Raw genomic sequence first — 14,968 nt, 5'->3', positions numbered from 1 at the left:
CTATTTCCTGCTGCTGAACGTCCTGGGGGTCCATGGCTCCTTCTGAACAGCTAATTTCGGCTGCATTTCCTTGTTTGGAGCATTCGGTGGGCCGGGCCTGCAGCCGCGTCATCCTGTGAAGCAAGCTGCCGGCGTCTCCTGTCAGCGGCTTGGCCTCTGTGACGCAAGAAGCTCGCCTCATGCTGGTAACAGGTTTTCTTCATAAATAAGTTCCTGACATTAATATCGTCCACATTTTTATAATATATTAAGCGATTGTTGAGACCTTTTTGTCTAAATCCTCCCCTTTGAAAGGGCTGGCCCGCACACTGACTGCTTTTTAAGGGAGAACTGGCTCTGTTTTCCTTTTTTTCTCATGCCACTTCATATAGCTTCTGCTTCTTACTCCTTATGATTTTCTTCTAACCACTCTCTCAAGCAAATAAATAAGTTGGCTGGGCTGAAGGACTATTCCAGGGGTTTGCTTCTGGATGCTTGTTAATTCCTTGCTCAGTCCAGGGGAATTAAAACAGTGAATTTTCATATCTGCATTCATGTACATGTTTGAGTACTATAGCTTCTAAAAAGGAACAGACAAAAGACACATCCTCGTCGTCACCTACTACCCTCAAGAGACAGAAAAGTGATTCTCCTACACCTAAAGAAGACACATTGGACCCCGTCATGCAGACCATTTTATTGGAAATAAGAGCTCTTAACCCCTTTATGGAGGACACCAATGCTAAACTACAGCAGCTTGACGATAAATGGTCAATTTCTGAATCTCAGATGAATGAGGTGGAAAGGCGTGTTAGTGACGCAGAAGACATCACTAATAGGGTTATTAACCTGGAAACTACGATTACCTCCCTACAACAGCAGGCTGAGAATCTTGAAAACAGAAGTAGGAGAAATAATATACATATCGTCGGCCGACCGGGAGGAATAGAAAAGGATAATCCTATTGCTTTCTTGTATGCCTTTCTACCTCAGATTCTTGACCTGCAGCATAACATGCAAAGAGCACATCGAGTTGGTCCCAATAACTTGGCTCGGAATACTACTGGACTACCAAGAACTCACATACTAGCCCGCTTGGATTATACCCACATTACTCTCATAATGGAGAAAGTCGAACAAATCAAGCAGCTGGATTGGGAAGGCAAGAATATTTTCATTTTGCAAGATGTCTCAAACTCAACTCCAGCAAGAGGAAAGGAACTCCTCTCCTTTAGATCAACCCATAGTCAGTTAAACGCCAGATATGGTATTACCCTTCCAACCATTGTCAAAGTCACCCTCAATGGGCAAACCTCTACTTTCCAGAATCCAACGGACTTGAGACACTATATCCAGTATCATAAAAGGGATGATATGGACACATCAAGACTCCCCACTTGAATGATATCACAACTTCTTTTGAGCTTAATATGAACTCTGACCTTCCTCCACCGGAGCAGGGAATAGGTGAGCTTTATCTCGACTGGCTCTCCTCCCCCATTGCATCAAATCTTTGCAATGGATTTATGTGGCCGGCTCCTGTTAGCCACAGTTCTACCAATAGTCATCGGTTGTGTTTCATTATTACCAAATTCACTCTTCGTCCCACCCTCTCCCTTATGTTTCGGTCCTTTCATGTCTCCGCCGTTATACTTGTTATATTTATCAGCCCTACATTGATCTGCTCTATTGCTCCATCAAAATTGCGGGATATGATTTGCTTTATTTGTAAATACTTCTTTTTTGCATATGCTATGTATATTTTATGCTCACCTCCTCCTAACCTATGCTACTTAACATAATCTCTTGGAATGTTAAAGGATTACATAAGCCTATCAAGAGACAAAAAGTGTTATCTCATCTTTACAGAACGCCACCTTCAATTTCCTGTATTCAGCAATCACATCTCTCAAATGAAGAAGCAACCAAACTCAAACGTCTTTCCAAATGCAAAGTATTATCCAAGGATAATAGCGATTTAGGTTGATGAGTACTTATCAAGATCTTAGTGGAATCTAAGGAATAGACTGTCCTGAATATCTATGGCCCAACATCTGCAGACCCCTCCTTCTGGCGGCACCTCAGGAATAATGTGTTTCAATGCAACCCCCACAATCTGATTGCCTGTGGAGATTGTAACCAGGTTATGGACCCTTTCCTTGACAGGAAATCTAGTGTGCGTTTCAAAAACACCACTTATCACACACAATTTACCAATTTAGTATCAGAGTTAGGTTTAGCGAGGCATGGAGCATTAATCACCCTACTGATTACAAATTAACCTTCTCTACTCCCCACAATTCCGTTTCGCGCCTTGATTACATTTTCATCTCCAATTCCATGGTTAATCTCCTTCTTATTGCCCAAATAGAATCCATAACAATCTCGGATCATTCCCTAGTATACAACCAACTTGCATCCCCACTGATTTCCCACAACTCCAATAGATGGAGATTCAATGCTAATTTGTTGAGCAATTAATCATTTGCACCCTTTATCGCACAGCGGCACAACAACTTTTTCGCAGCGAACAAAAATCAGGATACATCCATTACCAACAATTGCGACTGTTATAAAGCGGTTCTCAGAGGTCAGATCATATACTTTGTTGCTAATGTAACGCTTACCTTATATCTGAGGGAGCGTCGGGACCCTCAGGATGGCTAGTACTGCTTGTGCGCCGTTATCGTGCACTGTCCGGGCATCACCTACTGAGAAAAGACAGGTGTTACCTATCTAAAACCTCTGCAGAGCCACCCGACCCTTCCCTTGCCTCCTTCTGGTTCCTCTTAGTGTCTTCCGACTGGGTGCTCAGCTCATCTGGGTTTATATGATGTTGGGCTGTCCGTCCTGCCATCAATTGCAGGGGCGCTAGTCTTCTATAGTGGTGTGCACCACCAGTTTCCTCGCTGGTGTTCAAGCCCAGACCGGCTGTGGCCTGTTTAGAGTCCGGTGGCCTAGGTCCTGCTGGTACCTTCAGCGGTCTGGCCAGTCTTCTTGCAGATGATCTGCGCTATTCTGCGCTATTCCAGAATGTCCGGGCCCTGCTAATGTCTTTGCGGCCTCCCTTGGTGGTTGGGATACACATGCTTCTTTAGAAGCTGTAACGGCTGTGTGTGGAGTGTAATGTGCTGCATGCTTCCTATGGCAGTGCTTAGGTAAGTGACAGATGCTTGCGGGTTTAGTCAATGGGCTGCGTGCTTGCCTGATATCAATGCCATTCACGTTATCTTCTTTCCTAGTTTACAGATGCAGAGCGGTGTCGGTTGTCAGGAGCAGGAGAACTGCGAGCCTGATGAGGGATGGAAGCCAGCGCTTCTGAGGGATGAAATGAAACCAGAGCTGTAGCTGGATTCACGAGCACCCGCGCGATGCCGCTGGTAAGTTTCAGGTAGACAGGAATCTGTAACTTTTGCGACCCGATCTCTTGACCCTTTTATACTTTCTTGCAGGTCGGGAGCTCGCCGCTAAGCTTTAAGCTGCTAATGCAGATAACGCAAAGCAACGCAGCACCTCTGGGTGTAGCTTTTACAGCCAGCCACTCCCAGCAACTGGATGTGTACTCACTGGAAGTGTTCATGGCCTGCTGGTCGGCCATCTTGGTGGAAACAGGAAATCCATAGCAAACCCTTGCCTAAATCTTTGTCTTTGACTGCAATAAGCGCCAGGTGTACCAGGAATGAGTCCAACTTGCCCTTAGCCGGGTTTTCCTGGGCCTGAGGGTGTCATATGTATGGGAATTCCCGGCCTGCCTGATTCTAGATGATGGGAAGGTTTATAACCGTGGGGCTATTATGTTGGTGGGCATGACAGCCCTCCCTCCCAAGGTCCCGCTCAAGGACTGACTATCGGGTCCTGGTTTAGTTGGGTGATTCTGATGGAACCTGGTTATTAGCCGTGGTGCATGTTTGTTAGTAACGGGTTCCCACGTTCTATCTTGTGGCCCATACCCCTTCCAGTCCGTCAGATAGTATAGGGTCCTTTACCTCATACTCTGGCTCACTTTCTGCTTACACTGGAGCCGGGGGTGCCTTGATAGGAGTGCCAGGTTGGACTGGTTCGAGTAGGGACATGTGAAATACTGGGTGAATGCGCATGTTGGAGGGCAGAGTCAGTTTCATCGCGACAGGATTGATCACAGCCTCAATTGCATAAGGACCCAAGAACCTGGGATGGAATTTTTGTGGTCCTTTGAAAGGAACATGTCTGGTCGCCTGCCACACTGCATCACCCACTTGATAACTGGGGCCTCTTTTCGGTAACGGTCTGCACATTTCTTGTGCATCTTATTAGCAGCGGCAGGTATTCAGTAGAACATTTCAAGGCCTGATAGATAGTGTCATGCAAAGTCTTCACCGCTGGCATTTCCAGTGTTTCTGGTGGATCATAGATGGAAGTTCGAGGATGTTGCCCGTAAAGCACGTAGAAGGGGCTGTGACTGTTAGAGGTGTGCACTGAATTGTTATATGCATTTTCTGAAATTCATAACACATCCACCCATGTACGTTCTGTCTGATAGAGCATGCATCGAAGCTACTGTTCCAGCGTCTGGTTGGTTGGTTCGGTTTGTCCATTGGTCTGGGGGTGATGGCTTCTGGATAAATGCATGTCAGATTTTACCAAGGTGCAGCTCTTCTTCCAGAAGTTGGACACAAGCTGACTGCCCTGATCTGATCTTACGATGGAAGGGAAACCATGAAGCCTGACTACTTGCTCCAGAAAGACCTTAGCCAGGGTGGACACCATTGGGAGTCCTTTCAAGGCTATTAAATGGGCCATTTTGGAAAACAGGTCCACCACGACCAAAATGTTATTGTGTCTGTTGTAGGGATAGCGATTTAGTGTGCCAGGGCTCTGGTGGGACTGCTAACGGTTGTATCACGCCAAGGAGTTTGTTTTCGGGGATAATGGCCACTGTTTCAGGTATATCATAGGCGTCATCTCCCTCCCCTAAGCGTGAAAATGTATCTGCCTTGCCATCGCATACTCCTGGCCGGTATGTTATTACGAAATCATATTCCACAAAGAACCAAGCCCACCTTAGTTGGAGCAAGGATTGCGCCTTTGCTGATCGCAGGTATTGTAGGTTTCGGTGATCTGTGATAACTGTAACGGGGTTGTTTGGCACCTAATAAGTAATGTCTCCATTCTTTGAGGGCCGCTTTGATGTCTAACAGCTGCTTGACCGTAATGGCGTAGTTCAGCTCTGCTGCCATGCACTTCTTTGACCAAAATGCCACGGGATGTAGTGGGCCAGTGTTTAGGTTCTTTTGGGAAAGAACAGCTCCCATGTCGACGTTAGAAGCATCAGTCTCAACCACATATGGGAGGTCTGGAATCGGATGCTGCAAGACTGGGGCTGTCGTGGACTTGCGCTTCAGAATCTGAAATGCTTCTTCTGCTTGCAGAGACCAGTTGAACCTATTGTTCTTTCGAAGCAAGGATGTGATTGGATTTACTAACTGGGAAAATCCAGGAATAAAACGACAATAGAAATTTGTGATCCCAAGAAGCTTTGGACTCCTTTTACTGAAGTAGGTGAGGGCCAGTTGAGGATCCCATCAACCTTTCGGTTGCCCATTCATACCCCCAGAGAAGTTAGGACAGAACCCAGAATTTCAACCTCTGAAACATGAAAAGCGCATTTTTCCAGTTTCACATAAAACCGGTGCTGCTGTAGTTTTTTTTCGAGGATTGCTTGTACGTGGATGACGTGATCTTGGACTGTGGCATAGTAAATCAGGATATCATCGATGTACACCACCGTACATACATCTAACAATTGCCGCAGGACATCATTCATAAAATATTGGCACGCTGCGGGGGCATTGCATAGCCCAAAAGGCATTACCTGATATTCATAAACACCGTATTTGGTGCGTTCCATTTGTCTCCGTTCTTTACTCACACAAAATAGTATGACCCCCTGAGATCCGATTTGGTATAGATCCTAGCATTCTTCACTTGATCCTTGAGCACTGGTATCAGCGGAAGTGGGTATCGATTCTTGATCGTTATCTGGTTCAACAAGCGATAGTCAAAACATGTTCTTAGATCCCCCTCCTTCTTTGGCACGAAAAAAGGGGAGAGGCTGCCGGAGACTTGGACGGTCGGTTGAAACCACTGGCGAGATACTGATCAATATAAGCCTTCATATGGAGGTTTTACTGTTCCGTCAGCATGTAGATTCGACTACAAGGAACTTGGGATCCAGGAATGAGGTTGATTTGGCAATCATACGGCCTGTGCGGTGGAAGGGTATTTGCTTGTTCTTTTTTAAATACATCTTGCAATTCGGCGTACTCAGAAGGCAAAACCCCAACCAAGCCTAGGGTGGAAGCAGTATTCTTAACAGACATCACCTGATCAACCCCAGGAGCACAGCCCTCCTTGTAACTGAGTGTCCACACTTGTCAGAGAAGGTCAGAGTTCTAGCACACCAATCGATGCAGGGATTGTGGATTTCTAGCCAGGGCATCCCGAGGATTATCTGGAACTGAGGAGCACTAATTAAGTCAAATGAGATGTCCTCACTGTGCGCGTCCTAGCAAATTAACTTGATCTCATTGGTGCAATGAGTCACTGGTCTGGACAGCAACCGGGTTATATCTACTGCAGTAACATCTTCTGCCGCAGATTTATACCAAATGGAAACCCCAATCCTGCAAGCCATGTCGTGGTCCAAATAGTTGCCTACTGCAACGCTGTCCACGTATGCTTCTAAAGCGTGCATTCGTGAAAGCTGTTGGTGGCATATGAGAACCACAGGAATTACCAGTTGTGAGGTCAAGAGTACCTTCTCTTTGCTGGACAAGCTGACCTCTTGCGTTGCCGGGCGTTGGGGTTTCCGACAGACTTCCATCTTCACTCTTGTCCAGTGCTCCAACCATCTTCCTTGGTGGTTTTAGAGGACAATCTCGAAGAAAATGACCTGCATTCCCGCAATATACACACAATTGCTATTGTCTCCTTTTTTTCTCTCTCCTCTCTGGTGAGCTGGCTATGAACACCTCCCAACTGCATAGGTTCTGGGTTGGGCGTGGGATGGCATGCAGGACTCCCCTTTGCGTGAACATGCAACGCTCTTCCCTCCGAGTGCGCACGAACCACTCTGCTATCCTGTAACCAGTGGTCTAGTTGTAATGCCAGGTCGATATACTATGTGCACCCCTGATGGGGGTTGACAAACTGGGCTAGAATGTCCTTTAATTCCCCAAGCAGGCCCCGATAGAACAGGGTGGTTTGTTTCACCTCCGGCCAGTAGATTTCTGCGACTAACCGGTTAAAGGTGGCTACATAGGCTAAAAGATCCTGCATGCCCTATCGCAATGACAACAACTCATTATCAAGGGCTTGTCCATGGGTGCAGCGGGCGAATAGCTTCTCCAATTGCTGCTGAAACCCTGGAAAGTTGCATAGAAGGGGATCGTCCCGGTTTACCAGAGGGATGGACCAATTTGCAGCGTGCTCCCCCATGTAGGATCAAACAAAGGCCACTTTGGACTGATAGGTAGGAAAACCCCCAGCCTACAAAGGAAATGCAAACAACATTGATTCATAAAAACAGTATCCAGTCATTGCATCCAATATAAAGCATTGAATGCCAATAGCATCGAAAACAATACAGTGAAAAAAAACATTGAATACATTTTTTCAAAGGTAAAGGTTTTATTTTAATTATAATGAGTTTTAAGGGGTAAAAAAACAGGGGCTGGGAGACCCCCACTTAAAACATTTTTTTTTTTTTTAAAAAGATGCTTTTTTTCATTGCTTTTTTTAGATGCTAAGGCATTCGATGCTTTGGCATTCGATGCAATCACTATAAACCATAAAAAACAGCAAACTTATGGGGGTCTCCAGTAAAACATTCTGGGGGGGCCAAGGGAACTGCTCCGTGAACAGCCACTTGAACCGGGGTTACAGGAGCAACTTGGGGACTGACGCCTGGTAATGGAGCCTGTCCTGCTTGAGTTTGAAGCAACTGCCTAGCTAATTCATCAGTGCGATCCCTATTTGCAACTAACTCTCACCGTAATGCATTAGTCTCTGCTCTGGCAGAATTTACCTCATCACGGAGGTCCCCTAGCAATTGTGACAACTGGTCGATTTCAGAGGTATCCATGACACTTAGGCAGAGGGTTTAGTGTGGGCCTTGTGTTCTATAACTCTTACCTTATCTCTGCGGGCGCGTCCGGACCCTCGGGATGGCTAGTACTGGTTGGGCGCCTGATCGTGCACTGTCTGTGCTTCACCTACTGAGAGAAGACAGGTGTTACCTATCTAAAAACTCTGCAGAGCCACCCCGACCATTCCCTGGCCTCCTTCTGGTTCCCCTTAGTGTCTTCCTAGGGAGTGGTCAGCTCACCTGGGTGTATATGATGTTGGGCTCTCCATCCTGCCATCGATTGCAGGGGCGCTAGTCTTCCATAGTGGTGTGCACACCCAGTTTCCTCACTGATGTTCAAGCCCAGATTGTGTGTATTTGGTAGTCTGTTAATGTCTATGGCCTTGCAGAGTGGCCTGTTTAGAGTCTGGTGGCCTAGGTCCTGCTGGTACATTCAGCGGTCTGGCCAGCCTTCTTGCAGATGATCCATGCTATTGAGCGCTATTCCTAAAATGCCCGGGCACTGGTAATGTCTTTGAGGAATCCCTTAGTGGTTGGGATACACGTGCTTCTTTAGAAGCTGTAACGGCTGTGTGCGGAATGTAACGCACTGCGTGCTTCCTCTGGCAGCCCTTAGGTAAGTGACAGCTGCATGCAGGTTTAGTCAACACGCCGTGTGCTTGCCTGATGTCAATGCCATTCATGTTATCTTCTTTCCTTGTTTGCAAATGCGAATCGGTGTCATATCTCAGCAGCAGGATAACCGCGAGCCAGATGAGGGATGGAAGCCAGCGCTTCTGAGGTATGAAATGAAACCAGAGCTGTAGCTGGGTTCACGAAGACCCGCGTAATGCCGCTGTTAAGTTGCAGGTGGACAGGGATCTGTAACTATTGCGCCCAGATCTCTTGACTCTTTCATTCTTTCTTGCAGGTTGGGATCTCACCAGTAAGCGTTAAGCTGCTAATGCAGATAACGCAAAGCAACGCAGCACCTCTGGGTGTGGCTTTTATAGCCAGCGACTCCCAGCAACTGGATGTGTACTCACTGGAAGTGTTCATGGCCTTCTGGTCGGCCATCTTGGTGCAAACAGGAAATCTACAATAAACCCTTGCCTAAATCAGTGTATTTGACTGCAATACCAGGTGAGCCAGGAACGAGTCCAATTTGCCCTTAGCCCGGTTTTCCTGGGCCTGAGGGTGTCATATTTATGGGAATGCCCGGCCTTCCGGATTCTAGATTATGATTGGAAGGTGTAAACCCGTGGGGCTATTCTGTTGGTGGGCATGGCAGCTAACAAAAAGAAAAAACTAAAACAAGAATCAGATTCCATACTCAGACAGTTTAAACCACTGGAAACTCAACTTGCCCGCAAGATTCCAATATAATAAAATCATTATGAAATATTCGTGTGCCAACCTGCTGAAATATAAGGCAAAGATCTATCAATTCTTGAATAAAACGAGTAAATCTTTAGCATTGTACCTTAAACTCAAAAAAGAAAAAGCTAAGATTGTAGTTCTTAAAGATCATTTAGGGAATAGGAAATTCTGAGATAAGGAGATTATCCAAGTTTTCACAAAATTTTACTCTGATTTGTAGACCTCTGAGGTCCCTCCAAATAATACTGACGTTAATGACTTACTCCATAATATTCCCTACACTTCCTATACTCAAGCAAATCTTCAATCACTTAATGGCCCAATAACCCCATCCGAAATACATCAAGCTATCAAAAATAAAAAAAAAGGCAAGACCCCCGGGCCAGACGGCTTCTCTATTGACTTTTTCACCCATTTGTCCAATCTATTAGTTCCTAAACTTAATGAACTCTTCTCCCATTTTAGCTCGGAAAACATTGCTCAGGGTTCTTTTCTTGAGGCCATGCTCATCGTCTTCCCTAAGCCCAATAAAGATCCCGAACTTCCCCAAAGCTGCCGTCTAATTTCTCTTATTAATACTGATTGTGAAATCTTCGCCAAGATCTTAGCGAATAGACTCCTTCCCTTCTTACCCGACTTACGACCAGGTTGGATATGTGAAGGGTAGGGTGTCTTCTTCTAACATTAGACTTTTCCTGGATATCATAGATGTAATACATAATTCGAAGGATCCCCATGCAGCTTTATCTCGTGATGCAGAAAAAGCCTTTGAGAGGGTAGAATGGGATTAAATGTTTGAAGCTCCCTAAGTGGCATGGCTTGGGTACCCCTTTTTTTCAATGATTAGCATCCTCTATTCTAAGCTTAAAATTGCAATCTTTGTGAATGGACAAGTTTTTACCTACTTCCCCTTATCTAGAGGGACACGTCAGGGATGCCACCTTTCTCCGATTCCTTTCATCCTTTCATTTTAGCGCTAGAACCCTTCTTAGAAGCAATAAGACAAAATAATAACATTCTAGGAATTCAATGCGGAAAGTTACATATTAACACCGCTGCATATGCTGATGACCTGCTTTTATTTTTATTAAAACCCTAAGCAAAGCGCTCAACATCTACTAGATAGTTTTTCAAGATTTTCCAAAGCATTGGACTACAAGCTAAATACTGACAAGTCTGAGGTTCTCCCCCTCAATGTACATTGCACCTCACATTATACGTTTACCCTAGATATGAAATGGTGTCCCAAAGGTTTCAAATACTTAGCCATTCACATTTCGGCATCCAGCAATAATATTCGCAAACAAAATTGCGAGATCATATTAGCCAGAGCTAAGGAACGAGTATCCTCGTGGTCTCCTCTCTAACTTTCCTTGTGGGGTCGCCTAGAATCTATTAAAATAATTATTTCCACCATTATTCTATATCTTCTCTACATGCTGTCATTTTCCCTTTCCTCCTCCTTTTTTAAATCCATTGATATTTGCCTATACAAATTCCTATGGGGAAAAAGAGACACAGAAATTCTCTCAGCAAAAATCCTGTATTCAGGGTGGTGTTGGATTCCCGGATTTCAAAAAATACCATATGGCTTTTGTTCTTAGACAAACACAGCATTAATTTACTCATGGAGAGCCAACCTTTGCACCTAACTGGGTACTCTTGGAAAGAGCTATGGTTTAAACGATTTCCCTTGCAGATTTTTACCTCATCAAAGGTAAAACAAATTTACTAAATACTCCTGCATTCGCCAATCTGCACATTTTCTCAGATTATATATGTTCCCTTCTGTAGTAAAACAGTCCTTGTTCCCCTCTCCTGTTAATTGGCTTAATCCCATAATTAAAATCAAAGGAAAATCTATCAGTTGGAAACCTTGGCTCTCGAGAGGTATTATATTTTGGAATCAGTTTTCTCAGGCTCGGAGGAGCCTGAGAAACTCGGAAAGAAAAACCGCAGCGTTTTCCAACATAACCGCGTTGTTTCTGCCTGAATCTGCTTTCCCATTTGGGGCTTCGGGCTCCCCACGGGGAGCCCGAGAGCCCCAAATGGGAAAGCAGATTCAGGCAGAAACAACGCGGCATTGCGGAAAACAACCGCGTTGTCCCTGCCTGAATCTGCTTTCCCATTTGGGGCTCTCGGGCTCCCACGGGGAGCCCGAGAGCCCCAAATGGGAAAGCAGCTGTAGGTAGAAACACTACGCGGCATGTAAACATAACCGCGTTGTGTTTCTGCCTGCTGTGGCTTTCACTTTGGGTCTCCGGTGCTCCCCTGGGAGCACCGGAGACCCAAAGTGATAGCCACAGCAGGCAGAAACACACACAGTTGTGTTGGAAAACGCTGCGGTTTTTCTTTCCAAGTTTCTCAGGCTCCTCCGAGCCGGAGGAGCCTGAGAAACTTGGAAAGAAAAACCGCAGCGGTTTCCAACACAATAACGTTGTATTTATGTTTGCGGTCGCTTCAAAAGCGACCGCAAACATAAATACAATGTTTTTAAAGCTGCGGTTTTATTTCTAAGTTTTCCGGGCTCCTCCAGCCCGGAAAACTTAGAAAAAAAAACGCAGCTAGTGCTTATTTAAAAAAAAAAAAAAATAGCACTTACCGAGATTCAGCTGCAGCTTTCCTGCTCTGGTCTCCGGTCCCCGTCCTCCGCCTACAGCACTAATGAAGGGAAAGCCACCCAGCGGTAGCCTTTGTTTACTACAGCTGGCTGGCTTTTCCTTCATTAGTGCCGCAAAAGCAAAAGCCAGCACAGGAGGGCCGCCATTTCACAAAATGGATGCGCCCATGTGCTTGCTTTTGCGAATTTTGAGCTTGAATAGCTCAAAATTTTACATAGGAAGTTTTAAAACGGAGAATGCTAGTATTTTCTTTTATGTTGCCTATCTATTTTTTAAATAAAAAGTTTTACTAGACCATCCCTTTAACATCTAATGATAATTGCTGGAGTTGCTTTTACTTACAGGGCTCTTTCAAACATATGTTTTTAGAGTGTCTGCATGTCAAATCATTTCGGAATTCAGTGTGGAACACTATCAAATGTATTTTCAACTTTCACCAAGATTTTTGTTTAGAATTCTTACAGAACACCACCGTTAATAAGTATGCCTGCTTTTGGTTTAATCTTTTCCTGATGATTGCCATCCAAACCCTTACTGCTATCTGGAAACATTTGAATCGTATCCATTATAATTTGTGGTAGAATTCTATCTGTAACATCCACAGATTAGAAAGCTGCAATGCCTCCTCTCCGGTCCTACTATGTAAACATCAGCTAAATTGGCGGTCCTTTTCTAGATTTCCTTTCCAATGCTGACCCCCATTAAAACTCTATGAACCTTATCATTTTATGATTGTTCCTGCACTTCCCCTACTCCCCCCTGTATATCCTGTCATGTTTGTCTTGTTATGTCCGTTTCCCCACTTTATTCAAAAGCTCTTATCTTCTTGATATAATGGTATTATGCGTATACTGAGCTTATTTGTGCATGAGGTTTCTCTTGTTTTTATCTACTCTCCTGTATATGCCATATATCTTAAATATCTCTGGTATTTATTGAATGCCTTGTATACCCAATTCATCCAATAAAACCTTTAAACCAGAAAGGTGGGTATCAAATTGAACGCAGCCCCTGCCATCTGGAGACTAATTCTGATCAGAGTTTCTGAAGGGGTTTTCATTAGGATGCTTAGTAAAGTGTAAGAAATGCCAGATGCAGCATGTTTCGTCCAAAGGCAAAACCTATTTCCACAACCGAACCCAGATGAAAGATATATACTTGCAGCATAAATAGGCGATTAGTTGGGGGCCCAGGCCCGTTGCTGAAGACAGGAAATGACGTAACCATTCAGCTGCCTTCCTAGTTCTTTCCGAAGGCCTATCTGTATTTTGGAATGCTACCAGCCTCGGCAGCCTACTCTTCTAGATTCTTGCGAGCAAAGTTTGAAAAAGAGTTGCTGCTAGCATCCAACAATGCTCTAGGGCTATAATTTGCAGGATCTAATCTGTCTACCATCAATATTTTGTCTTTCTATATTTTTGCTTTGTTGATTGTAAAAGTATAGAAGCCACAGTCCAGAGCTTTCTTTTTTGTACTGGCCGACACTTCGTTTATAGTCCAATATGAAGTCGCAAATATGGCAGGTGATCTGTAATAAGTTATGTGTGTTTGTGAAGAGGCGTATTAGGTAAGCGGGGGCACAATTAGAAGACTTTGATTTCTGATAAGCTTGTTTTTTCCTTCCTCAGTTTCGGTTTCTGTGGATCCGAGCACAGCCAACAGATTCCTCATTGTCTCCAGTGATGGGAAAGAGGTGACTTCCAGCAGCTCTGAGCAGAAGCTTCCTCCAGGTCCAGGGAGGTTTGAAAACGAGAAATGTGTCCTGGGCTCCGCAGGGGTCACTTCCGGGAGGAGGTACTGGGAGGTGGCGATACTGCCTGCTAGGAAGAAACCTTCTGGCTTGCGCATTCCTGTCCACCGATGGACTCTGGGGGTAGCCCAGGAATCTGTGAAGAGGAAGGGGCGTCTAAACATGGGTCCTGAGGATGGCATCTGGGCTTTGAACCAAAGCGGTGTCTACCTGATTGTCCTCAGTGACCCGGAACAGATTCTGAGATTGCCACGCAGCCCCCTGACCAAGCTTGGGATCTACCAAGACTTTGAGGGGGGGCTGGTGTCCTTCTACGATGCTGAGAGCAGCAAGCACCTCTTCACATTCACTGCCAGCTTCACTGGGAGAACCTTCCCCTACATCTGTGCAGATTCTGGGACACACATGCAGCTGGTCTAAAGCAGCATGCATGTGGCACTCAACACTACCCACAAAATAGAGCTTGAGATGAGAAATGAAAGATAGCAATTCACTGTTACTTATGTGCAATAATGAGACGCCAGAAGCAGGGGCTGTGGAGTATGGATGCTCTTCCAGAGGGGTCAAAGCCCGTCCTGCATGCAGTGCAGTGTTGATGCAGGGTGTATGTATCATGCAAAGCCCTTTCCAATATAGCAAAGCCAATACAATCATGTCATTTCATTCTGATTGCCGCTAATAAACAGGAATATGCAGAGAGAATAAAGTAACTTGCAACTCATTCTTTCCTTCCAGAGTGACTTTATTGAGTGTAGCTTGCAAGGTTGGTATACGCCACACAGAAGAGGCCACATAATGAACATGAGCATTCCGAGTATTCCCAGTAGAGTATGACAGGAAATCATGCTTCTGTTAATAGCAAGGAGACAAGCATGATACGCAAAATCATTTCTTGATTATCAAAGCAGCAACAACACATAGTTTGCTTTTTGGAACTACCGCTACCAGAATTCCCTTGTGTATAGTGTAATCTTCGAGTGTCATTGTCCAATCCGGGACTCATCATGGCACCCTCTTCAATCGCTGCTCCCTGATGCCAGATGAATAGTTCTCATTTTTGTGAATGCCATATGGAGGGCATGAGTTCATTGGGAGGTAGCCTGCAAGTCTCCGGCTGGAGAAACTCATATGGGG

The 14,968-nt window shown here is 45.1% G+C and overlaps 1 protein-coding gene across 2 annotated transcripts in view; it reads left to right on the top strand.

The window, feature by feature from the left end:
* Positions 1–14,567, top strand: part of LOC138498731 (CD5 antigen-like) — a 437,221-nt gene extending 422,654 nt beyond the window's left edge. For both annotated transcript variants that reach the window (XM_069622369.1, XM_069622368.1), the window contains one exon: positions 13,713–14,567. In XM_069622369.1, coding sequence (XP_069478470.1) covers positions 13,713–14,254 — 542 coding nt within the window. In that variant the 3' untranslated portion in view covers positions 14,255–14,567. The remainder of the gene's footprint in view (positions 1–13,712) is intronic.
* The last annotated feature ends 401 nt before the right edge of the window (positions 14,568–14,968 follow it).

This window comes from Ambystoma mexicanum, chromosome 5q (assembly GCF_040938575.1).
Source record: "Ambystoma mexicanum isolate Mex_15411 chromosome 5q, UKY_AmexF1_1, whole genome shotgun sequence".
NCBI lineage: Eukaryota > Metazoa > Chordata > Amphibia > Caudata > Ambystomatidae > Ambystoma > Ambystoma mexicanum.
The sequence above is the reverse complement of the archived record's forward strand: the minus strand, read 5'-3'. Positions and strand labels throughout refer to the sequence as shown.